This window comes from Sander lucioperca, chromosome 14 (genome assembly GCF_008315115.2).
Source record: "Sander lucioperca isolate FBNREF2018 chromosome 14, SLUC_FBN_1.2, whole genome shotgun sequence".
Lineage (NCBI taxonomy): Eukaryota > Metazoa > Chordata > Actinopteri > Perciformes > Percidae > Sander > Sander lucioperca.
This window is the reverse complement of record NC_050186.1, coordinates 24,549,192-24,576,542: the sequence shown is the minus strand read 5'-3', so window position 1 is coordinate 24,576,542 and position 27,351 is coordinate 24,549,192. Positions and strand designations below refer to the sequence as shown.

General features: G+C 39.0%; 1 protein-coding gene across 1 annotated transcript in view; it reads left to right on the top strand.

Annotated features, from left to right (window-relative positions):
• Positions 1-367: 367 nt before the first annotated feature.
• igsf9a (immunoglobulin superfamily, member 9a) overlaps positions 368-27,351 on the top strand; it is a 64,613-nt gene continuing 37,629 nt past the window's right edge. Inside the window, exons 1-4 of the mRNA XM_031277503.2 lie at positions 368-631; positions 11,656-11,750; positions 11,907-12,107; positions 25,502-25,648. Of these exons, the coding sequence (XP_031133363.2) occupies positions 11,690-11,750; positions 11,907-12,107; positions 25,502-25,648 (409 nt within the window). The 5' untranslated portion in view covers positions 368-631; positions 11,656-11,689. The remainder of the gene's footprint in view (positions 632-11,655; positions 11,751-11,906; positions 12,108-25,501; positions 25,649-27,351) is intronic.

Genomic DNA, 27,351 nt, shown 5'->3' with positions numbered 1-27,351 from the left:
TGCATTTTTATTCTGACTCATAGGTTCAACACTTTGTTTTTCCTGGTTTGGCCACCGACACCAGGTAGATGGCCCCCTCTTGTGGTTACCACTAAACTGAGTGCCATCAGGGGGGATTAATGGCTAAAGAAATGGCCTTTTTTATCCTCTGCCTGCACCAACAAACTCTGATATTAAATCTGCATTGGCTTAAACATGAAAGGGCTTAACATGGCTGTGGCAGTAACTTCATTTTAATGTGGTCTTTTTTTAATTTTAAATTTTTTTTTTTTTTTTTTATGAGTCTTTTGAACACAACCAGATAACAGCAGCAGCCAGAGGAGGGAGGGATGGGAGGAGGAATGACGGGGGAGGATGGACTCTGGAGCAGCAAAGTGGTTCGACGCTTCACTGTCACCTGTACGTGAAATGAACACCTGTTGCCGGGCGGTTTTTTAAAAAGAAAAACGCTCATATTTCAGGCAGTTTGCAACGCCACAAAAGATCCAGGCCTGCTTTCAGTTAGCCACACAGTGACCTTGCTGCAGGTCCATACGGAGCCAACTGAGGCACAAGTTTGCCGGAAAGGAACATACGAAGGATGTGTTTTTAAAAGGAAATCTCACAGCGGCCGCCATTAACCGAGCTACAGGTAGGATCAGTTAAAATTACAAAAAAAAAACCGAGCAGTTAATTATTTTTGAAAGTGTTTCTGACTTCCAGCAGCTTTGAAGGGATGAGAAATGAATGCTCTGAGCCCATACTGGGGAGTGCGAACTTCCATTGAATCCTCTGAACGGTGTCATGCATTTAAACGTGTAATGCAGTTTGATGGGAGCTTTTCATTATGATGTGAATTGTGAAATTGGCAGATGGTTTGTGGAGCTTGAACTCAGCAGCAGCAGTCACTTCTCCAGACCAGTTCAAGCCTCCAAATACCAACTAGGTCTGTGTCAGTTACAAACAGCTTCTGTTGGCCTATATTGTTGTCTCTCTCTCTCCGGCTTTTATTGTTTAAATTGGGTTATAGTGGTGTGACTACCTTTTTTAGAACAGATTATTGAACCCTTTAAACCTGGTAAAACATGATAGTGGATGTCTGGAAATGTTGCATCAAAAGGTTGCCAAAAATATCTCAATTAAAATCATATTCAGGACAAAAAAAATGCAAGATTACAAACTATACAGGTTCATGTATTTTTTATTAAAATAATAAAGGTAGGCCTATTTTAAAGACGTTTCCATTCAGTACTTTTACTAATTTGTGGTTCAAAGAGGAGCAGAGTCCAAGGTGATATTCTTCTTTTATCTAAATTCAGTACATTGAACAAGGCGATAGATGTTATTTCTTTTGTGGATACATTTATAACTTGCTGCCTTACAATATGTAGAGCCAGATACATAATATGAAATCTCATCTCTTGTGCTGTTGACTTTGTAAGGAGATCAGAGTCTTTCTTTATTTCACAGATTATGAAAGAAATATTCTCATAACTTCCCCCAGACAAGGTTAATTTAATTATTTTAAATTCCACTTCTGGTTTGATTAAGTCTGTTAAGGTGCCAGATGGGTGCAGTTTCCCACATGACATTTTTCATAAAGTTTACATCATCAGAGGAGAGGCGGGGGGAAATGACTTTATTGTGAAGGAGAGGATGCAGTAAACACAATTTAAATGTGATACTAAAGTAGATGCAAATTATGACCGGCAAAGCACTATTAAACCCATACCAGTGTTTTTGCATGTTGTGTCTTAGTGCATTTCTCATGACTCAGAGGCCTGTCGTAGTGTTACTTTAGAATATAGTTCAGGGGGGGAGATTCAAAGGAGACTTTATGGTCACTTTGATGGATCATCCATGTCCAAAAAGTCTCTGTAAAACTGTAATGGCATGAACAATGTAAACCAACACTGTCAGAATGTTGAAGTTACAGCTGTTTTTGAACACTCAAGATTGACCCCTGTCTTGGAAATCAGTAACTTTAAACAAAGGTGTGGAATCAAGTCAACATCACTTGGACTTTTGAGTTGGCATGATTTGATATCCTCTCCAAGACCAAAAAAATAGATAAAATGATGTTGTAAAAGCAATTAATTTTTCTAAAACCAGATGTGCTTTGAATCAATTTGACAACAGCCAATCACATTGCCCCATCTTTAGGGAAAGGTGCATCTGGCAGTGAAAAGCAGCAGACAGACAGCAGGTGATACCTCGAGTTATCAGACTGAGATGTAAAGACTGCTGCTGTCAACAACAAAAAAACAGACGGCAGCATGCAAAACATTTGGCTCAGAAATTACAGATAATTGAACAGAATTATTATTAATAATTTAATGGAAAATGATACACATTTATTTTAAATAATTAATTTGTCTGTACTTTTTGTTATTTTAGGGGTGTCACGATTCTCCAAATCCTCAATTCGATTACATTTTCGATTCTAAGGTCACGATTCGAGTCGATTCTCGATTTTTGCATATATTTTTTTTTAAAGCAGAGGTTGCTATGCCATTTTTAGACTAGACTTTTATGCAATATAATATCTGACCTTTGTTCGCAATGTACCACATTACATTGTCAAATTGAAAACATTTATTAACAACATAATGTAACAATAACATATCTTCAGTCAATGGAAGGCACTAGGATTAGGCAATGGTTATGGTTGAAGACTACGGTTGCAGCGCTGCGTTGAACCGTGCGGTTTTGTTGGGATTAAGCTATAAGCAAAAGGAATATCCGCTAGCTGCTAGGCTAATGTGCAATGGTAAACACACAGAATATGGTATACACACACATAGCAGAGCTTGCAAACTGTGGCTTTTTTGTCGACAACGCGAACATTGTCAACATAACTCACTGGAAATCCTAAATACTTCCACACTTTCACACACTTCAGTGAAAGAGGAGGGGGCTCAAGTTCTGTCTATGAATCCAGCATCTGCAGCTGCTATCTTTTGACCGGCTCTAGCTAAGTTACAGGAGGTTGACTGACCTGCCGCACTTCAACACGTGTTTTTTTTTTCTCCACCTGACAAGCCGACCGGACGTGACACGGGGGCGTGGCAGTATCGACGATTCCATTTTTTAAATTCGAAATTCAAGATTGTGACTTAATTTCTGTCGATTTCGATTTAAAATCAAAAGCGTGACACCCTTAGTTATTATACTCACTTGGTCTGTTTATGATGCACTTAAATGGCCATCTCCAAGTGGTTCCAGACACACTCATTGGCTTCAACCTATATTTTAATTATCCTCCTTATGTACTACAGTATCTTGTACCTTTTACCTCAAACTATGAAGTTCGACACTCTGCTCAACTCTACTTCTCTGTCCCTCGTGTTAAAACAATTGGCAAAAGGGCTTTTAAGTTTAAAGCTCCAGCAGATTGGAATAATTTACTTGTTGAAATAAGATCAACTTCAGTATTTGGTATGTTTAAGAATGTCATGTCTTCCCACTTTGAGATGGACTATCATTGTTATCAATGATGCCGTCATTCCCTATACCTACTGTTTATATCGATTTGTAGTTGGTGATTGACTCACACTCTACCGTTCATTTATTATTAGCCATTTTGGCCACCTAGTGGTTGTAATGTTTTGGTGAATTTATGCATTTAAAAAAAAAACTGTGCCTGTTGTATGTACGTTGTCGTATTGATAATTGTATTTGTAGTTTTATTATTTTTTTTATTTTTTTTCCTGTCACTCTGTTGTTATGTATTGATTGTGATATATTTTGGGACCCCCTCGAAAACGAGATGATACATCTAAAAAAACGAAACAAATTTGAACACCTAAAAAAAATTTTGGCGAAGGATTTATAATAACTTATTTAGTGCTTAAAAGACAAAGTTTAAGACGTGGACTTGACTTGGAGCTTGTGATTTACAAAACAGTGACTTTGCCCCTGCTATGCTTTTAACCGCTGAGGTCCCTTCTTTTCTGTATACGACTAAAGTATATTTCATAGTTATATATAAAAAAAAGATTGTGTCTTTCATCTGGATTTGCCTCTCTGCACTGTAATTCATAGAAAAGATACCTAATGTTTGTACTCTGAGCGTAGAAATGCAATACCCACACACAGTGGACATCTCTATTTTTCCTCTTTCCTTTTAAGTCTGTCCTTTTTATTCTCTTAAGTGCACATCAAACCGAGCCACGTAGAGGACTCCTATTGTGATGGGAAGCTTGTATTAGAATTTGAAAACAGCCTCTTCTAAGCCATGTGCAAGCTATCAAAAGAAAAATGTACCTTCACAGAGGGCAGACAAAATAATGTGTGCATCTTGTGGAACTTGAAGTAAATTAATGACAATAATAAGCAGAGGTGGGTTACAGCAAGTTGAATGTCAATAAGCCGTGTGTTTTTCAGATGTGAGAGGAGCACTCTGACGAGCTCCAAAGAGCTAGTGTACAAAAAGACTACAGAAATGTTATCAAAAAGAAAAGTTTAATGAAATGACATTGCCAAAGAGGAACTGTGTGTGTGTTGCAAATGGAAATGATCTGAATACGGATGACTTATAGGTAAGATTTGTCAAAATATATAGAACTGTAAGTCTAGGTCAAGTCTCAAGTCTTTATAAGCAAATTTCAAGTCAATCGCAGGTTTTTGAGATCACTGAATTTCCTTTTTAAAAGCTGTGTTGATAAGGTTTTTATTTGAGACAAAGGACTTCAATGCAAATGTCTAATAATAAAATATTAAAGCTGTCAGACCATTCAAGGCATGTATGTCACTGCCTCACTCATTTTTATTGTTCTGAGATTTTTAAGAGGTCAACCCTCACTTTTTGAGCTGATATTTTTGACTTCAAGTCTCAAGTCGCAGTCTTTAGGGAACCAAAGTAAAGTCCAAAGTAAATATGTGCTAGTAAACTGAATATCTTTGGTATAGGAGTGTTGGCCGAACAAAAACCGGCAATTTGAAGATGTTACCCAGGGCTTTAAAAAATTGATCACAATTTTCTGATATTTTATTGACCAAACGATTAGTCGAGTAATCAAGGGAGAAAAATATCAGCAGTAATAAAAGTAATTTGTTTGTTGCAGCCCTACTCTGCGGTATCAATTTTGAGGCATGTCACTATGGGATGAAAACCTGCCGAATTGTAGTGCTGTGGTGGAAAGTTATAGGCAAGAAGAGACAATGCATCAACTGTCATCAATGAATTTAAAAAGTGTGTTAAGCATAGATATATTATACGTACATACCAATGTGTCCATGCATATGGGTACTAACAATGTTGCATTGGCAAATGTAACCTGTGTCACTATATGGCGCCTTGTAATTGTTTAAATTGTGAGTCACATATAGTCACTTTGTGAAAATTTGGTCCAAACCTTTTGACAGAAAAATTCACGTGTCTCACAGTGCATTCTAGGACCAAGGCTTTGCAATACCGACTGAAAGTCTCACTACTTTTCTATTACAGTCACATACACATACATAACAGCCCAATCATACAGTATAGGGGCCTTTAGGCCTGACTCAAGTCCACGTGTCAAATCTCAGCTCTGCAGCTTTGTAGTTAAAGGGGAACTCCACCAGTCTTACACATTCAAGTCTGTTGGAAGGTCTTGATAAGTACTACTGCATATATGAAAAAATGTTGCATAAAGCCTTTTCTTTAGTGGCTCCAGAGGGAGCTGTGCAAACATCTGAATAATTACCTCAAGTGATGTCACCTGAGTCAGCATCAGTTGGGGGGTAGGGGGAGGTGAGTTAGAAATAATTGAGTTTTCCAGACCTCTGTAGTCCACTCCTCATCTCTGCTTGAGGCTAGCGACTCGAGGCTGCGTTAGCCGCTACTTATATTGCGTTCCATTTACCAGGTGGTTGCCTGAGTTCAGGGGGGCGTGTTTCCGACTTTGACCTCGGAAAAAATCCGAGTTCCGAGTACAAATGGAACACACTGTAATAGTCGGGGATTGAGTTGCATTGTGGGTAATGTAGGCGCCAGAAGGAACGAAGGAAGGAGAAAGTGTGGAGTAAAAAGATGGTTCTGCTGCATCAATTTGTATCCTTTTTTTTCAATCACCTTTTGGAGGAATGTCTATGATTTTGTTAGTTTAAAGTTAAAAACACCATTATCTCTTACCTGTTTTTGTCTATCCTTTTTAGGTGGCAGCACATTAGGAATTTGACCCTTTTTTTCTCTTTACTCTTACTCTGGTCAGAGGGTCCAATTTAGCTTGCTGGCAGATACAAACAGCCTTGAAACCTTCTGTGTTTCACATTCCCTTAAGGATACAGTACTTATAGCTGTCTAAATCAATAAACAGGACATTATAAAGGACATGTTTTGAGCATAGACACAAACAACAATGGACCAAGAAAATTCTCACGCCAAAGAAATGGAATTTGAGAAAACAAATGTGTAGGAGTCCATTATCTTTTGCTTTCAAGTGTGGTGGGGTAAGAGGAGGCAGAACTGTTGATAAATCTGTGTCTGTGTCTCGGTCGCGATTAATCAGACCATTTCTGTCCTCCTGTAGATTAAAATGGCAACAACGCAGAATGCCTGTCACTGACATTTCTATTTCTGTCAGCTGATAAAATCTGCATGGGACAGGGCACTTTCTTTTGTGAGCTACCGGCTCATTTCTTATAGCTTTAAACATTTTCCAGAGTGCTGTGCTGTCACTGTGTTTGTTTGTATGCATGCAATGTCAGAGGAAGGAAAAGTACATCTGTGGGAAATGTCTAGAGACCATCTGTGTTACCATGGTTGAGCGTTTCACCTGTATAGGCGCTTTGTTCTGCAGCTCTGTGAAGTTTTTGGTTCAGATTTAATGGCAGACAATGTCCTGCTTAACGAGATTTCTTTCGCCTCTCATCTTTCTTCTTGTTGCGTTTGCCACACTTTCCCTGCTCTCTTTCTCTCGACATTTTTTTTTTTATCACTATTGTTCCACTTTATTGCCTTGCTATTTCGCCAGAGGCACAAATAAGTCTCACCTTGTCAGAGCAATAGCTCTGCAAAACTAGCAAAACTGTAGCAAAACTACAAGCAAAATTTATATTCATCTGTAGCTATCTTAGGTTATATTTCTTTTAATCAGTGACATGATGAACGCCATTACAGGGTATTCAATCCTTATCATCTTCATTCTTCGGAGTTGACAAGAGGCAGTCGATGAAGAGCGAGGAGAAGATGCTGAGCATCTGTTCATTAGGTGCCAAACAGGGAAGAGTCGCCGCTGCTTAGTCATGGCAACAGGCAGTGTTCATTTGTGCGTGTGTGCTGCCCTTTTGTCCACGCCTGCCGTGCGAGGATGAGGAATAACAGAATCCTAATGTTAAAGGTTTACCTTTTGCTTGCCTGGCTCAGTCTCAGCAAACACTCAATGCCTAATTCAAATTACTGGGGTGAAGGGCAGGGAATGGAAGTCTGTTGAGCTCGGAATGGATGGCATTCAGCGGACGGCGTGCCGCAGATTGGGGATTGCTTTTGACTTTCACTTTGATTTTGTGGGAAATATGTGTATGTTGTGCTGTTTGCTGAAGCATGGGAGTGTGTTGGAACAATTGCACTGCAGCTGTTGACAGCCAGCGTAATTGTTTTTCACAGGTTCAGACTTTGCCCCAGCCATGAAATGAAAAAGCCCATAAAAGCCTTATGGTTAGGGAGAGCAGATACAGCCTGCGCGGCTGCTGGGACGAGGGTGTGTTTACTGTTTATACTCAGGAAGTGTAGAGATCACTAAGGATGACAAGGACATTATATTATTTGACCATACCAACATATCAAAGTCAACCTTGTCATTTACAATGGACCTTTTATCCTGTATATAAAAGGTTTTAAACACATTATGTTATAGAACTAGATAGATATAGATACAATCTATGCACAATAATGTTCACAAAAATAAACCAACATATATCACCCTTCATTTAATTTCATTTTTAGTAACAATAAAAATGAATTCCAAAATTCAAACCAACAAAGTAAAGTATAAAGTGGCGTTGAGTTTGCATATCAATGGTAGTCGTTGTCGCTGTAAATTACTTTTGATGACATTCATGCCTTCCCACGTTCCCAAACATTTTTACGTCAAGGACCCCAAAACTGACACAAATTAGACCATGGACTTTTAGTTTAGACTATTAGATTTGTCCCAGGGTCCCCCATCTGATTTTAGATGTTTTATTACAGAAAGTGTATAAAATGCTGTGATAAAAATAGCCATACATTCTGTCATTGAGTTACTTATGGATGGAATTATAGTGAAAATAATTGATTCCCCTTTTTGCTGATGACCCCCTGGAACCCCCTCAAGGACCCCTCGGGGTCCCTGGACCCTACTTTGAAAACCACTGCCTTAGGTTATGTTATTGTTGCCTGCAATGTATCATGTCGTTATGTTGCAATGTTTTATACTGCTGGAGTGTAGTCAAGGACAGATTACCATGATGGTGGACAATAAAGCTGCATTGTATTGTACTCTGTGCTAATGTTGGCATTGCACTCTGTGGCAGGTTGCATTCAAGAAATTAATGTCACCTACATTACCATTTACAGCCAGAAATGACATGCCAGGTGCTGTCAATCAAACTGTACTCACTGTAATTTAATAAGAGAGATCTTCACTTAGGGTGAGTTATTTTTTTCCCTCAAGGGGAAAATTTGTGTCTTTTTTGTTGGTTCTTATTATATGAGCTGTCATTGGAGCTGGTGCATCTCTGCCAACAATTCACTTCTTCCCTGCTGTGTCTGAGGAACATTTTATTTTGTGGTTATTTTCCACAACTACACTGGCATTGGTGGCAAGTAACCACATACATTTACTTACTGCTATTAAGAATAATGTTGTACTTATTTTCATTTTATGCTACTTTATACTTTCAATCCAACACATTTTAGAGGGAAATGTTATACTTTTTACTTTATTACATTTGTAGCTAATACGCTAAAGTTGTATTTCAGAAGAGACAACATATGATAAGCTCAGAAAAATGTGTTAAATTATTTATAGCTAACACCTTTAGTGGTAATAGAATATTTTTACATTGCAGTATTGCTAGTGCTCATATTATGCTCATTTTCAGGTTCATAATTGTATTTAGAGGTTATATCAGAATAGGTTTACATGGTTTAATTTTCAAAAAACACCATATTTTTGTTGTACTGTACATTGCTGCAGCTCCTCTTTTCACCCTGTGTGTTGAGCTCTCTGTTTTAGCTACAGAGTGAGGCATCTCACTTCTGTTCCATCTTTGTTGGGAGTCACACATGCGCAGCAGCTAGGTCAGCAGTGCTAGCTAGTCAGAAGCAGAGTATGAGGGCGTGCCACGCTAGCAGCTAGGCGAGCATTATAACGTGTGTTACAAAGTGACGCACGTTTGTCACGGAAGTAAAGGCTGGACTACAATAGAGCTGTTTGGAGCAGTTTGTGAACAGTGTTTTCTGTTTGAGATGGTAAGTCCCTTTGGGGTGGACTTTGGGCTTTTTCATGCACAAAAATATATATATAACACAATAAAGGAAAGGGGAAAAGCCAAAAAGCATAATATGAGCACTTTAACTGAATTAAATTCATAAGCAACATAACACACTGTTGCTTAATTCAATGCTACTTACTTTGTCTGGTATTTGACTAGTAGCTAATGTTAGTAAACTTTAGCTAAATTTAGCTGTTTTGTTAGCTAATGTTGGCGAGCTTTAGCTAAATGTAGCTGCACTGTTAGCTAATGTTAGCAAACTTGTTAGCTAAAGCTTGCTTTAGCTAAATGTGGAGCTCCAAAGATAAATCGATTAATCTATTGGTTGTCAACTATTTAATACATTTTGATTTTGAATAATCGGTTTGAGAAATTATTTAAGAAAATTCTCTGATTCCAGCTTCTTAAATGTGAATATTTTCAATTGTCTTCACGCCTTTGTGAGGGTCAACTGAATATCTCTGAGTTGTGGACAAAACAAAACATTTGAGGTTGTCATCTTGGGCTTTGGAAAACACAGAGCAACATTTTTCGACATTTTATACACCAAAAACAACTAATCGATTAATAAAGAAAATTATCGACACATTCAATAATATGAAATAATCGTTAGTTGCAGCCCTAGGCCTAGCTAAATGTAGCTAACAAACATGAGTCACTTTACTGACTTCATGACTTCTCTCCATTTGTGCTGCTGTTAACAGTAGTTTGGCGTTTTAGCTAAATGCCTAACAATAGTTTTACATTCAGCGTCATCCAATAGTTGTCATTTGTAGCTGCAGTGGTTGTTGTTGATTGTCTTGATTTGACCGCTGTGCCAGAGTGAATGAACCACACTCATACCACAGTTTGATTGTTTTATGTACTGTACATGGAACAGAGAGCCAGTTGCTTGCTCTTATCTGGCACATTCATGATGATGTTTGCCTATATGAGGGTGTAGACTGGTTAACCTTTGCTCTTCACGTGGGTGTACCGTAATTAACTCAGCTTAATGAGATGTTGTTTTAAGTGTAGGCGAAAGCAAGCGAGCCTGGGTTGATGCGGGGCTATAGAGCTTATATCAGCCCATTTTCTGTCAAATCTGACCTTAACCAGCAGCAGCAACAGTTGTGGCCCTCTGTAGGATACAAGACCTCCCATCTGGGTACACCTCCGTGTGGCATTTACTAATTTAGAGAGTGATTTCCTACAGTAGTGTGATGATTGATTCTTTAAGTGTGTGTGTATCTTAAATGTGACCTATCATGTGGATTTCCTCCTCTGGTTTACACATTTGATCAAATGGAAGCAGTGGTTGTTTTGACCGAGATGAATCGGTCGCAGCGTCTTGACATTATGTTGCACTCCTTGGTGCCTTGGTGTAGCCTGTCGCTAACATCAGCTCAACTCATCTCTAGGGCTGGGTACTGAATTCAATACTTTTTAGGCACCGACCGAATTGCCTCTAAAGTATCGAGTTTTGAAAAATGAAAAATGCCTCGTCATTCAATACCCAATTTCAATACCTAAGGAGTAAATCTCATCAGTGAGCCAATAAGCATGCAGCATGTGTCTGCCAAAATCTAATGATGTTTGTGATTGGCTGTTAAACGTTACATGTCATAGACCAATTCTATGTTACAAAGAGACGGCTCATGTAGTAGGAGCTGAAACATAAATACAAAGGTTTGTGCCATAATGTGCAATGTTGTCATTTATTTTTGTTTTTATAAAAATTGGTATTGAAAAAAGTATTGTTTAGGAACAGGTATCAAAGTCACGGTATCGGTACCGGTACCAGTACTGAACATTTTTGAATGATACCCAGCCCTACTCATCTCTGTCCTTGAGTGCTGAGTCTCCTGGCTGCCTCAGCCAAATGTCTTCATTGATGTGCTCTAAATAAAACACTTAGATGTCGCTCCACACGTGACTCTCAAGAGATTTATGTGACATTTATGACATTTTACTTTCAGAAAAGGATATAGGGCCAGGGAGTTTTCTGGCAGCAGAGGCAGCTCTGCCCATTTGTGTAATGATATGGGATGAATTCCAGTTATTGGAAAGCTGTATAAAATCTAAGCGCTCCTCTCCTCCTGTCTATGAAATTATGACAGAAGTGGCAGCTCTGCTGTAGCCTTTTTAGTTTGAAAATCTGTCACAGATGGCTGTCTTCTTGTATGCAGCCAAGGAAAAAAAATGTGATTGTAACAATTGTGTCTCTTTTGCCAACAGATTGAACATGCTGCAGGTTGTATGAGTGACAGATATGGGGCCAGCGGGATCATATTTGCAGACTTTCACTTTGGTCACACTTTTTTGCCTATTTTGTAAGTATCTCCCTCGTTTGATTCGAAAGATATTTTGCATCCCACTTCATTTCAACTAAAATGTCCGTGATATGTGCAGACCTTTGTCCAAATGAATCATCCCATCACATATAGCAGTAAAGTAATTTTCCTTTGTACGTCTTACAAACCCAACAGTGACTATTGAAGGTGCGAGGCCAGAGGTGCTTGGAAAGGTCGGAGGTGTGGTGGAGTTGGAGTGTAGTTTTCCTCCATCGGAGCCAGCTGCCGTGTCTTCAGCCTCCCTGCAAGTGGTGGAATGGGTTCGACAGGGACTTGACATCCCCGTCCTGATCAAATTTGGATCGCACACGCCTCGCCTCCATCCACAATATGAGGGTGAGCATCTATGGAAAGGATCACAAACTAGGGTTGCACGATATTGACAAAATGTGATATTGCGAGTATAAAGTATATAAAGAGAACAGGACACAACTTTTCTCTCGCTTCTCTGATTCGTTCCGTTTTGTTGTCTCTATTTCTTCACTTACACTGTCACTCTGTCGAAATATGCACACACGTGGTACGCTACGTAGGGTTTGTCACGTAGTGGACCCGCGCGCTGACGTGCACTAACGTGCAAGTGGCACAGTAACTGGCCAATGAAACATGATCATTATAGCGTTTCAAGCGGGCTCTAAATCAAACACAACTAAGCCACACAGCCAACGGACGGGACGCAGCGCTCCACAAAATTAACAAAATATTGCATACTTATTGCGACACTTTCAAAATATTGCGATAATGATATTGAGTCGATATATCTTGCACCCCTAGATATAATATTGCGCAACGTGATATTGCGATAACGATATTGAGTCGATATATCTTTCACCCCTATCACAAACTGAAAATTGTAATGGTATATGCATCCCTGCTGTTGAACTGATTGCTATAATTGTCTGCCATTGACTGAAGCAGCATATTGCGTGCATATGGGCGACATGCCTGCTCTACATGTAAAGGATAATTATGGCAATGTTGAACCTGGGCTTTCTTTTATATGGCTTGATGACATTTTATACTTAATCAAACTTGTTGTACTTTTATGTAATGCTTACACACTACTCAGCTTGGTGCTAGTGTTCATGTCATGTGGAAAGTGAAGGAGAGTGTGATTTTAACACTTTAACTTGCAAATAGATCCTGATTGAAACATTGGCATGGCAAATAGTATCAGAAACTGCTATCTTATCGTAGCTATATCTGTATTGGCATCTATATACACTCACCTAAAGGATTATTAGGAACACCTGTTAAATTTCTCGATGCAATTATATAATCAACCATCACATGGCAGCTGCTTCAATGCATTTAGGGGTGTGGTCCTGGTCAAGACAATCTCCTGAACTCCTGAAAGAAAGGTGATCTAAGCAACTTTGAGCGTGGCATGGTTGTTGGTGCCAGACGGGCTGGTCTGAGTATTTCACAATCTGATTAGTTACTGGGATTTACACCCACAACCATTTCTAGGGTTTACAAAGAATGGTCTGAAAAAGGAAAAACATCCAGTACGCGGCAGTCCTGTGGGCGAAAATGCCTTGTTGATGCTAGAGGTCAGAGGAGAATGGGCCGACTGATTCCAGCTGATAGAAAATCAACTTTGACTCAAATAATCACTCGTTACAACCGGTATGCAGCAAAGCATACACCTACACCAGCAGAAGACCCCACCGGGTACCACTCATCTCCACTAAAAATAGGAAAATGAGGCTACAATTTGCACGAGCTCACCAAAATTGGGCAGTTGAAGACTGTAAAAATGTTGCCTGGTCTGATGAGTCTTGATTTCTGTTGAGACATTCAGATGGTAGAGTCAGAATTTGGCGTAAACAGAATGAGAACATGGATCCGTCATGCCTTGTTACCACTGGGCAGGCTGGTGGTGGTGGTGTAATGGTGTGGGGGATGTTTTCTTGGCACACTTTAGGCCCCTTAGTACCAATTGGGCATCGTTTAAATGCCACAGCCTACCTGAGCATTGTTTCTGACCATGTCCATCCCTTTATGACCACCATGTACCCATCCTCTGATGGCTACTTCCAGCAGGATAATGCACCATGTCACAAAGCTCAAATCATTTCAAATTGGTTTCTTGAACATGCCAATGAGTTCACTGTACTAAAATGGCCCCCACAGTCACCAGATCTCAACCCAATAGAACATCTTTGGGATGTGGTGGAACGGGAGCTTCGTGCCCTAGATGTGCATCCCACAAATCTCCATCAACTGTAAGATGCTATCCTATCAATATGGGCCAACATGTCTAAAGAATGCTTCCAGCACCTTGTTGAATCAATGCCACGAAGAATTATGGCAGTTCTGAAGGCGAAAGGGGGTCAAACACGGTATTAGTATGGTGTTCCTAATAATCCTTTAGGTGAGTGTATATCTAATGTTGGCCGAAAAGTAACAAGATAATTGTGGTACAGAAATGCCAAAGACATATCTGAAGTACTTTACAAACCGTATCACAATTAGCGATGCACCGATCCAACTATTTTAACCCTGTTACGATACCTGGGCTTTGGGAATTGGCCGATACAGAGTACTGATCCAATACCAGTGTTTAATTAATAGGCGCTATGCCTCCCTGTGTTGAAGTGACTGGGATCATTCTTTTATGTGTAAGGCACAACACATTCTCACACCTTAACGACAGAATAGGTTGGTTGTCAGTGACTCCCAAATTGACATGTATGACTTTTTTATTTACCTCAGCATGAGGTATAAATGAAGACATAACTTGACGTCACAGACATCATTCCCTCACAGACTGAGGTCAGTAAAAGGGTTAATTTCAAAAAATATCCTCCATGAGCGCAACGTGGCATGGGCAAAAGCCAGAAAATCGAATCAGAACTCTGACTGGCTGGTCTTTAGGCAACTACGCAATGCATGTACTCTCAAAATTAGAAAAGCCAAAGCTGATCATTTTCTTTTTCAAACCACTCATAACCTGAATAATCCATAAAAATTTTGGAAAACTATCAAATCATTATCAGAAAAAGGTAAAGGCCAGGAGCATCCTTCAAGCATTGTGATAGACTCTCAAAAAGTTACTGACAAGGCCAAAATGCTTGATTGTTTCAATGAACATTTCATAGCCTCAGAATTTTTATTGAGTCATTCAATCCTCAACATGAGTGTTCCTCTACAGTTGAGACTGTTGGTCTGGACCCTTCTAGTCAGTCTTTTAGTTTCAGTCCTATTAGAGTTTCAGATGTAAATAAAGCCCTCAAGCATTTGGACACAACAAAATCTGCATGCCCTGATAAACTGGATCCTTACTTTTTAAAGCTAGCAGCAACATTTATTGCTGTGCCTTCAACTAATATTTTTATTCTGTGCTTGAACACAAATGTCATTCCTCTCATCTGGAAATCAGCCTTTATGGTTCCCCTACTAAAAGGTGGTGACCCTTCTATCTTAAATAACTACAGATCAATCTCTAAACTGTCTGTCCTGGTCAAGGTTCTAGAATCCCTTGTCAGTGATCAATTAAAGGATTTTTTTTTTTTTTTTTTAAGATTATGTTTTGGGCATTTTTAGACGTTTATTGACAGGACAGCTGAAGAAATGAAAGGCGAGAGAGAGGGGGAATGACATGCAGCAAAGGGCCACAGGTCGGAGTCTAACCCGGGCCCGCTGCGTAGAGGAGTAAACCTCTATATATGGGCGCCCGCTCTACCAACTGAGCTATCCAGGCACCCAATTAAAGGATTTTTTTAACAGTAATAATGTTTTATCTGACTTCCAATCTGGTTTTAAAAAAAGGCATAGTACAACATCGGCAGCTCTTAAGGTTTTAAATGACTTTATTGAATACATGGACAACAAGCAGCATTGTGCAGCCCTTTTTATTGACCTTTCTAAGGCATTTGATACAGTGGACCACATAGTGCTTAAGCACAGACTGTGTAAAGCTGGACTTTCTGAACAATCTGTCAGCTAGTTTGTTAATTACCTTACAGAAAGAACTCAGTGTGTGCAGGCGGAGGGCAGCACTTCTCTCTAACAAAAGGCGTGCCTCAGGGGTCAGTCTTGGGGCCACTGCTATTCATCCTCTATATCAATAACATTGATCATAACTTATCTAAAGTAAAATTTCATTTTTATACTGATGACACTGTACTGTATTGCTCAGCACCCATTGCAGACCAGGCCCTCTCCCAGTTACAACTTGCTTTTAACACCCTTCAACAGAATCTTTATGATTTAAAACTTTTTTTTAAATGCTGAAAAAACAAAAGTCATGCTTTTTTCAAATTCTAAATCAAATCTGCCTTCAATCCTCACTTCCCAAGGTACGAAGATTAAATGTGTTTCTAAGTACAGATATCTTGGTATTTTAATTGATGAATCTCTTTCTTTTACCCTTCATATTCAGCAGCTAGCAAAAATAATAAAACTTAAACTAGGGTTTTATTTCAGAATCAAACCCTGCCTTTTGTTCAAATCTAGAAAGAGGCTGGTTGCTGCCACTTTTATGTCTATACTTGACTATGGTGATGTTTTATACATGCTTGCTTCGTCTCAAAGTTTACATGCACTGGACACTGTATACCATGGATCTCTGAGGTTCATCACTGGTTTTAAAGCCCTCACTCAACATTGTGAACTGTATGAACGTGTTGGATGGCCTTCTCTATCAACACGGAGACTTCAACACTGGAATATCTTCATATACAAAGCTATTTTAGATCTACTTCCATCCTATATCAGTGTAAATAGTATCGGGACTTACAATCTTCGTTACCAGGATCTTTTCCTTCTGTCTGTTCCAAAGGTTAGAACTGAGCTGGGGAAAAAGGCGTTTAAGTTTGCTGCTCCCTTTACATGGAACAAGTAACAGAAATCCATGAAACTTAATGAGCTGGTCTCAAAGGTCTCTTTTAAGAGGATGTTGATTGACTTCGATGTTTTGCCTGATGTGTGTAGGATTGTGGTTGACTTTGAGGGATTTGCTGTTTCAGTTGTTTTATGTTTTTGTGTATTTTGTGTTTGTATGTGTGGTTGTACTGCTGCCTGTCTTGGCCAGGACACTCATGAAAAAGAGATTTTTAATCTCAATGAGTCTCTTCCTGGTTAAATAAAGGTAAATAAATAAATAAATAATTCATTGTTGGCATGTTAGTATGCTTAAATTAGCATTTAGCTCAAAGCATCACTGTGCCAAAATACAGCTTCAGGGAGCCAATAGCATGGCTGTAGACTCTTAGTCTAGTAGAGAAAGTAAAACTTTGCTAAATATCCCACAATAATAAAAGTAACAGATCTTAAGGCCACCATGCATGAAAATCTTGGTGCAGTTCTTATTGAGTCTCTGGGAGTGTGAGCGTGTGCTTTAATAAGTTTTTGGCTCTTCAATTTTATTGCAAACCAAAACTGAGAGTGAAGCAGAGACACTTTTTTTTTTTTTTTTTTTTAACCAAAATCAATCGTCATAACAGAAATTAGTAAGATTGAAAGCGATCCGAATGAGATGGTTATGACATGCTTCAGTCCCAGTTTCTTCCTGTGAAAGAATGTAACCAGTATCTGGGACACAGAGTATATTCAGTACCACACCTTAATGCCCTTTCAAGTGGGAGCTACTTTTAAAGGACCTAAGACTCTCGCATTGCATCATCATCTTTTGTGCACTTTCTGCCCACAGGTCCAAGAACAAAGAGAGTCTGTGGGGGAAAAGGTCCTCAATAGACCAGGAATACCTTTTGTATAGCTCCTGTTATCCTTTAAAGTCACAAACAATGGGACTAGTGTGGACAAAAGGAAAGCATGTCTGGGTGGCTCAGATCTTCCTTTTTTCAGAGTCGTTTTTATTTTCCATAGAGCTGCCTGAAGAGAAACTCAACCTATTGACCTTTCCATAGGCTATTGGAAATCTGCTGGAGCGCCATGTAGGGTTTTGACTAAAATGCAGTTTTAGAAATAAACTGCCCCAGCAGTCATATTGATACCACTTCAAAGAGTGAAAAAATTCCTACTCTTTTATATTCAGGTGAGAGCAAACAGCTACCTACCACTTTCAGCAAGTTAAATATCCGTAGATAGTACACATCAACATTCAACGTTTCATGTAACAATACAACAATTAAACTTTTAACCTTATAAGTCCTACTTATCCACTATTGCGTCAGTCATTACAAATGCATGCTGCGCAGCTAAACATTGCTCAAGCCCACAGAACTTGATTTTAAATTCTAGTGGAGATCCCAATGTTTCCAAAGATACCAAATATGTCAGGCTGAAGTTTGGGGAAATGTGTATGCAATGATGCATCTAGAATACTTCGATTTGATGGAGGTTGAAATATTTCATCCAGTGTAAACATTGTATAGCCTAAATGAAGGTGTGCCGACCCCCATCTACTGTAGGTAATATACTGACTAATGATACCTAAACAACCAAAAGATCCAAACTATCCCTATAATGGAAAATAAAAGTGGGGAAAACCCATTTGTCGATCAGCAGGTAATTTATGAAATAAAAAATGCTACACATTTCTAGATTAAATTTGGAACTTTTCTCAATCTCATATCATTATAAACTGATCATTTTTGCCTTTATGCAAAATGTAAACCGAAAGCAATTTAGCTTTTACAACCCACTATTTCACTGTCTACAGGACACTAGAGTATGTAGAACTGTAGGACTGCAAGTGCTATGAAAAGTTACATAAATATAAACCTGTCATTTATACATGGATACATTAGTACACAATACTTTCCTACTTCCCTAACCTGTCTGGGTCACTCAGGCTCAAGCCCCTATTGAGAATGTAAATCTAAAAAAAATGGCTCACACATATATTATTTTATTTCCTAAAACAGCTGGGCTGTGTAGTTTTTTTTTCAAAAATTACTTAAACAGAAGTAAAAAGTGCATTTGTTAGGGTTTAGTTTTAGCTGCGGATTAATGCTACTGAAAATGTATAGCACCAGGATGATGTATGTGGGATTGAGTCAAACTAAACAGTGTTCATTGTAATGAAGGAACATTTCACCCGGTGCAACAGTGTGGCTCAGTAACACATTTTTAATTGTTTTTGATCAACAATGGCGCTCTATGGCACAGAGGAATAACATATATCAGACTTTGACTAAATAGAAAGTGCTTAGTAGGATCAATTAACTGTTGCTTTTAGGATCTGTTGACAATAATGAAAGTATGGATTATTCCCAGCTTTATCCTTAAGGCCACTATATAAATACAATCTAGAAAACATTTTGGTATCGCAGATTCATTGGTTATACTGACATATAGTAAACAGTAATCATTCCATTAAGGTATGTGTTTGTCTAAGGATCCAAAATTGCTTTCAGCTGAGCCAAGGTTTGTCTTTCTCATTTGAGTGGAATGCCACTCCCTCTCCCAACTCGAGAAGGAAATACGATACAGACATTTACATAGCAATAAAGTCAGGGTGAACCTTGGCTGATGAATTATCGTAAGTGGGAGCGGGGCAGGCTTTAATTCCAGCCCGGGCCCATAAAAGGCAGTAGCCTTTTGTCACTGACTGTGAAGACGATCCTTCAACATACACTGATGTCACACTTCATTACACTGTATGTTAGTTTCAGAAGCAGCAGGGCAATATACTCGTAGTAAAAAAAAAACCCTAAAATTTGCCTACCCTTTGGCCTGTGAATGCACTTCTTGTACAATTCACTCAACCGTAAAGCATCCTGCACCGAAAAAGCACCTAGTTTGAAAAGGACAGGTATGCTAATCACATGCCTCTCCGGTGACAAACAGAAAGCTGCTGTTCTTCAACGGATACAAAAGGATTTGAAAAAGTTGCTTCATCCAATCTGATGCTGCGTTCGGCCTTTCTCACAGGTACTGGCTGGTGTAGGAGTAACAGGTGCAGCATGGGAAACTAACGCTTTGGAGATGGATCGAGCGGTGTGGATTTCACCTCCTCGGGCTACGAATGGTCTCGGGTGTCTTGACCGTTTGGCTTCAGGTCCCAGAGTCCCACTGTTGTTTAGCTGTCTTGATTCTTATGGCTGACCAAGTTAACCAAGTGATTCACTCTGTGGAGGCTCATTTTTTTCCAACCCGTCCTCCCTCTTTGTCACCTTTTTAAAAGGATAAAAATCGAACTTTTCTGATCGCAGGCCACTTCATCCATCAATGTGCTTTGTGTTTGACCATGTGTGTAGCCCCTAAAGTGTGAGATACATTAGATTGTTCCCTTGGGAGTGTTAAGAGCTAAAAGGGTTTAAATGTATTTGTTGTAATAGAACGGTAAAGATCAAAGGATTAATGTCTGCCCTGTGAACAGGACTGAAAGTCCCTCAACACATACAGCTGCTGACTCTATAAAAACGTAAATACAGCTGTATAAATGCACTGTTCGCAAGCTCTGCCCATGCACATCCCATCACAATTAGCACGAGCAGTGTGTGTGTTCGTAACGCATTACACACAGTTAACATGAATAATATGCTTCCTTTCCCACATGGACAAACATGAGTGTTTGCATTTGGATCACTCGTGTTTTGTTACAGAAGCGAGTAGCTTTTGCTCTCAGTTCAAATTGGATCACCAGCACACAGTGGGGCTTAATAGAGCAGCGAGGAGTGAAACCTTATCTGCTTCCTTTTCTAACCGAAACCTGAATGCCTCCGTGCAGCTTGCCATGCACTGACGACATCGTTCAGAGACGATGTGGGCTTCCTGCCCGTGAATATCACATTCTCAGGGGCATAAACGTCGGTGTCACACAAAGAGGTATTGAATTTAAATCATTTTCCATACAGAGCCCTGTCCAAACCGAACAAGTCACTTTCTAGAAGGTTTTCCAAAAGATTTTTTGTCACTTAAAAAACTTCATTTCCAAAATGTTACATATCCATTTTGGAAGAAAGGAAATCAATATCTCTGGCGTGTGCATCATTCACTATGAATAAAACTGAGGAAAAAATACAGTGTTCCTTTTGCCATTAGAGGGGCCTGCTTCTCAGTGAGCTTTATGCAGCACCACAAACCTGTTTTCATTTCAAAAGAATAGTTGATTCTGTTTGTCATTTAGTGTATGAGTGTCATTTTGAAGTTTTTTTTTTGTAGATCAAAGCATGATCCTCTTCACAATTATCAGTGTTTTACATAAAATGGACAATAGAAAACCCAAATACAGGAATAAAATCTAGTAAAGACAGCACCGGTAAAGCACTAATAACATAGAAATGGAAGCGGTACAGAGTCATTAACAACATTAATGGGTAACTACTGTTTTTTTCAACCTGGACACTATTTTCCTATGTTTTTGTGTGTACGTGACTGATAGGAACAACAATCTCTGAAATTGGTCCAGTATTAAGCGTGAATGCTGTGACCGGCAGCCAAAGACCGGGCTGCAATGTAACCCAAAGTGCTGTTTTTGTCACTAAAAGGCTCAGATTATTGATCTAAATGTCTGACAACATTATGGAAAGGATCCCTACAGAGATAGGCCTTTTTAAAACCTCTTTGAGACCTTTTTGTTTAACCAGAAACAGCTCTGAGATCGTTAGCGCTAAACCCACCAGAAGTTTTTTTTTTTTTTTTTTTTTATAGAGCCAACATATTTTCAACTGTAAATCTGTAAACAATGTGTTTATTTCAACCAAAACTAGAGTTGTGATGGTTGGAAAAGTGGAAACACGACCCAAAACGGCGTTTCATAGTTTTATTTTGTTTGTCGACTTTGAATGAAGTGTATTTTACGATGCTAAAATTAATGTTTATTTACATGGAGTCTGGTGGCTTTAGCAAACGCAATTTCGCGGATGTTTTTATGTTTAAAAAAAGGATCTTACTCTTTAACAGAAAGGTCGACCTCCTTTGAAATCCTTTCCATAATGTTGTCAGACACTTGGAATAATAATCTGAGCCTGTCAGTGGCAAAATGAGCTCTTTTGTGAAGGTAAATACAAGCTGCACTATTGCCCCATTAACTTACATTGTAGCTTGTTTCTCTGCTGCCGACTGCAGTGATCTCACTTAATACTGGACCAATGTCAAAGATTGTTGTTCCCATCAGTCACCATCCAGGTTGAAAAAAACAGTAGTTATCCTTTAAAAGAAACACCACCTAAATGAAGAATTCCAATATGTTACTTCCATGGCCTAGGAAAGTTGAATCAATATTTGTGAACTTGAGCTACTCTCTCTCTCAAAACCAGAGAACTAAGTCTCACACTAGTGATGTAAAGTATAAAGTCTAGAGCTGCTTTGTAGACAACGAATGGGTGACCGATTCTGTGGTTTTCGTTTTTATACCCAAATGAGCTTTATTTTTATGAAACTGAAAATGTCCCCTATACTCAGAAGATTCCCCTGGGTGCTCTCAGTTTAATCTGTAAAATCTGTCCCAATACATTGTCTATGGAGTAGTTCCAGACTTTATACTTAATGACATCACAAATTTGAGTTTTAGCACTCTAGTTTTTAGATTTTGGAGGGAGTTGTTCCATGTTTACTAATATTTTTGAACTGTGGTAGACCGTAGGAATAACATGGATGAATATTAAAAAATGGACGTAGTTTCCCTTAAGTATCAGGCTTAACATTTGCTGACATTATTATAAAAATTAGTTTTAAGATGTGTTTTTTAAAGATTTAGTAAAGGATCTCACTTCAATACGCTGTCAAATGACTTTACACACAGGTTAGTAATTGACATTTCAGTTGAATGCAGATTAGTTTTAATTTTCTTTTGAAAGGAAGATGATGACTGCTGCATTTAATATTCTAATATACTTCAAAACTAGCAGAGTCTGCAGGCTGAAGCTTTTCATTTGTAAAGAGTTGTATTTCATCTCAGCGCTGAATGGTTTTGTGTTTCTCTGTCACCTGAGAGTATATTGAGGTACGCCTTCGGGGGGGGGGCGGGGTGTGTGTGTGTGTGTGTGTTGTGTGTGTTTTATTGGTGGGGGTGGGGCTTCTATCTTCTACCTATTGTCGGTATGACTTTCACTCTTATTTGGTTACCTGCGTCATCATGTATGGAATGGTTCTAGTCTCTGTTTCAGCAGAGCTTTTTGTTATTTTACAAACTTTTGAAGCAGCACATCTGTTAAAGATACACTGTGTAGTGTTTTAAGTATTTTATTAGCTAAAAATCAATGTCTTCATTCATAAATATGTCCTCATTGGTGTAAAATTGCTTCTGCCAATGATCTGACTTATCCTCGTAAGCGAAGAATTTCTTATCTATATTTACATTGGATGGGCAGTCCAAGGAGGCTTCCATGTCATTCAGCCATTTTGAAAAACTCTAATCGCTGAGAGGGACATAAAGCACTAGCCTACCTGTCTAGCTAATCCACAACGCGTTTTCGTTCAGAGCCAGCGTCCCGTGACTGAAACCAGCTGAAACGCAGAAGGAGATCAGTGAGAGGCGCTTGTCACTGCCCCGGCAAATTTGAAAGCCTGCACTGCACTTTAGTTCATAATGGAGGATCATAATTATGCTGAGCCACCGGAGAAGGAATCCTCCTCGTCAAAAAAGCGAAAATTGGAAGACATAAGTCACAAGTCATAGCTTCTTGGTACATAACGGCTACCGTAGTTGCAACACGCATTTGAAAAAGTGAGGTGCTAGAGAGCACTATTCGTTTGAATGCAAAATTCATTTTCACCGCTAGATGGGAGAAATTCCTACAGTGTCCCTTTTTAAGATGTTTGATAACTTAATGTTGGAGAAAATGAAGCATAGGAGAGTTATTTTTTTGTATTTAAACTAAGTTTTTTTTGTATTTAAACTTATTTTTTTGTATTTAAACTTATTTTTTTGTATTTAAACCTAAAAAAAGCAATAACAACTATTTTTGCAGGGGTCCTCAGAGCAGTTTTATTAAATACAAATACACTTTTTGGCCAAAACCACCTCATTTCAAAACCATGGGCATTAACATGCTGCTATTACAGCCTCCACTTGTTTTGCAGAGGTTGTGAGGTCCAACACTGATGTGCAAATGATATGTGAAAATAAGCAATACATTGGTAAATTAAAATCAACTAAATACATAAATGGAAATACAATACTAGTTAGTAATACCGTTTGCAGTGCTGCAGCATATTCTGCAATACATTACATTACAATCAATATTGCAAACAAAAACAACATACAACATAGGGCTGCTCGATTATGGAAAAAATCATAATCACGATTATTCAACACGATTATTCATTGACTTTTTGAAATATGTTGCATTTATTGAACTTAAAAAAAGTGAAATCAACAGTGAAAACAACTTGAACTGTGAAATTTACCTTAATACTTTTCCCATTTTGAACTTTCTGTTTTCATTCAGAACACAAGACAAAATAAGAGTTTACTTGCAAAATGTGCAAAATAATGTTTTTTAATGATTACATTGTTTTTGTGATCTTTAGGAGCCGAAATTAAAATCGCAATTAAAATTTGATTAATTGATTAAGGAAAAATTATAAATTATTTCAATGGACTACCGCTCTATTTTTATGATTTTTCTTTGGTGGCTAGGAGTGAGTTTGGATTAAAAGAGAAAAGGGAAATAGTGTTTTACTTACATCAACAATTCAAAGCTACGTTTGCATAACTTAACTACACCCGTGAATTGTTTGAACACCGAGGAACACAGCGAAGCTTGTGTTGAATGCATGCACACACTTGTTGTTTCTACACTCTTAGGCATGCACAGCGCAAACACAGAGACGTAGACAGATAAATAATCTCAATTTCCCTCTTTTTTTTTTTTTTTTTTTTTTTCTCTGCTCTCCCTCTCACACTCAATTTACCTCGCATTCTAGTCACTTGCAATTATGCATTTTTCATGTGGCAGCAGTTATGGCGTTGGGTCCTGCTCTTTACTTCACCTCCACCCTTTCCTTCCTTTTTTATCTGACGACTCCCAGTCATGTTTTCCACACCATCCCTGCCTCAGCACAACCTTTTTTCTAAGGTGCTATACTGACCTATATAACACTGAGCCAGTAAACACGAGAGGGGGGGGGGAGGACTGCCAGGGGTCAAAGTTTGGATTTTGAAATGCACTAATCCCCCAAATGTTTGCTGATGTGTTTTTAGCTCTACTTTAACCCTCCCTTCCCTCTTCTCCCCTGTGGATTTAGTCCCTTTTGGCAGCTTGGAAAGTAAATAAGGTGTGTTATCGCTGCCAACATACCTAACTCCAACTTCCTGGTTATTTTTGACTGTCCCTCCCTGCCACAGTCACCAGAAATCAGAGCCTCTGTTAATAATTACCATCGCCACCCAGTCATCCCAGTGGCACTGAGACTTCCACGCTGCACTGTGTTTGCTGTCTTCCTGTTTTTATTTATTTATTTTTATTATTTCTGGGATGGTGCAGAGAGAAGATTGTGTGCCCTCAATAATGCTTTCATTGACAGTTTCTCTTCAGCCATGCTGTTAGGTCGCTGCACAATTGCCTGTCTGATAAAGTGTGAAAAACTTGAAGGACAGCAGAAAGATGTGGGCTGCAGACTGGGAAAGATAAAGAGTTGATGTTGCGAGCTACGCTTCAGCTCGAGGGAGCTGTCACTTGGCAACCAGGAGATCAATTTTTTTTTTATTTGTGTGTGTGCATGTGTTAGGTGTTGTTTGTGTGTGTATAACGAAGATTCACACAGCCCAGACTTAGGAGATGACAAGTGAAATCAGCATCATGTGCAGTTGGTCTGTCTCATGGCCTTCACGCCTGCCCTCTCACCTGTTTACCTGCACTGTGTCTGTGTAGGGCGGGTGTCTCTGGTACGCATCACTGACCTGAGGCTGGACCACCTGCAGCTGGATGACCAGGGCTTGTACGACTGTCGAATCCTCTTACTGGATGAACCCACGGATGAGCTGCAAAATGGCACCTGGACTCAGCTTTCTGTAACCGGTGAGAGGTGTGGGTGTGTGTGGGTGTGTGTGGGTGTGTGTAGTTTTTCTTTCGCTTCATAGAACAAAATCAATGATCCCAATGTAAACAAAGGACAAAACCTGTTGGAACAATAAATTACATTTGGTCTGTGCCAATCAAAACACAGGAAGTCAGAACTGATCACTTACTCTTCAAGAGTGGTAATTCTTCGTGGTAATTCAACTACAAACAACAAAGAAAAGCCAGCTTCGAGTAGGCATGTCTATAGGGCTGGGTATTGAACCTCAATACATTTTGCTACAAAAATGAAATGAAACAAAAAATAAATGAAATATGTCTGTAACACCAAGTATAAAAAACAAAGTTCTTGTAAGGCTGCTTGTTTCTAGACAAAATGTATTATATGAGAAGTTTGGCAAAAAAAAGGGCCTTTAGAAAAGAAATGCTTAATTTGTATTAGGTCGCACCTTTCAATTAAATATAGTTGTAATTTATAAGTTCAAAAATGTTATTTAATGGGCCCTTAAAGTGGAAATGAAACTTGAATTCTCCTCTGTTTTTGTGTAAGGAAATATAAACTATAAATATACTGAAATGTTCCAATTTTCAAAAGAATAGAATACATTTTCTATATGTATTTGTGGAAACATTGTCTAAGCTTCAAGCCTCTGGGTGGGTGTTTCCCATGGCAGTCGCTTGACTGACACTTAAGGGCCGGTGTTGCTAGGAGACCCACTGTCAGCTCCACGTCATAGCGTTGTAGCCTACGCTGTTATCCATTTCATACATGTTGTGTTATTTCAACACCCGCTGAGTCATCGGCAGCTCACACGCAGTGTTGTGTTCGCCCCACATTTTACAAAGGAAAGTGGGTTTAATTAGTGTTATCTGTATGTCTTTCACGGGCCCCTTTGTGGTGATGGCAAGACTCCTTAAAAGTCTTTATTGTCCAGTTCAGAGTCCAGCACTGGGTCAAGTACCCACTGGTAAAAAATATATTCATATAATATCACAAGCATGAGTAAAAATTAACTAAATGTCTGCGGGCAGTGGGTGACAACAAACATGTGTTGTTTTTTTTTTATGGAGAATTCAGAAATGAAAAAGATTGTGCATAATTATTCTCAAACAAACTGGCACAAGACATGATTGACATCGGTGGCAGTTTGGATGCTCAGCAGCTTCCACCTGATCCAACAACTGTATCACAGAGTGACAAAATATGTGGAGGACGTTTGACAAAACATCATTCCGGAGCTGAGCATGCAGCTGACTGATAGAAACGGAGCAGTTGGTTTAGATTAGTGGACAGATGATTACCGCCAATCAGTTATCTTTGTGTCACTTTGCGTTACTTCAAAAACGTCACGTGTGACGAGTCGGGTCCAAATTTGACTTTGAGATAATTGAGGGTAACAGGCCTGTTCCAGTACTGGGCTTTGAGGGTGTGGGTGGGTGTGGGTTTGCAAAACTGGACCCGTGCAGGACTCTGATCCAGTTATCATGTAGTAGATCCTATATTTCAGTTTGTCACTTCTTATACAATGACATGATTTTAGCAACTGTCCATATGTGGGTCAAATAATGCAAATCTATGTGTTTCCAATACATGCGGATGTTCTGTTTTTCAGCCTCATTATGCAGTTAAGTTATTGAACTAAAACTCGTCCATACCATCTTCCCCACATCTTGTCTTCCATTACATTTATCCTGTAAAGTAC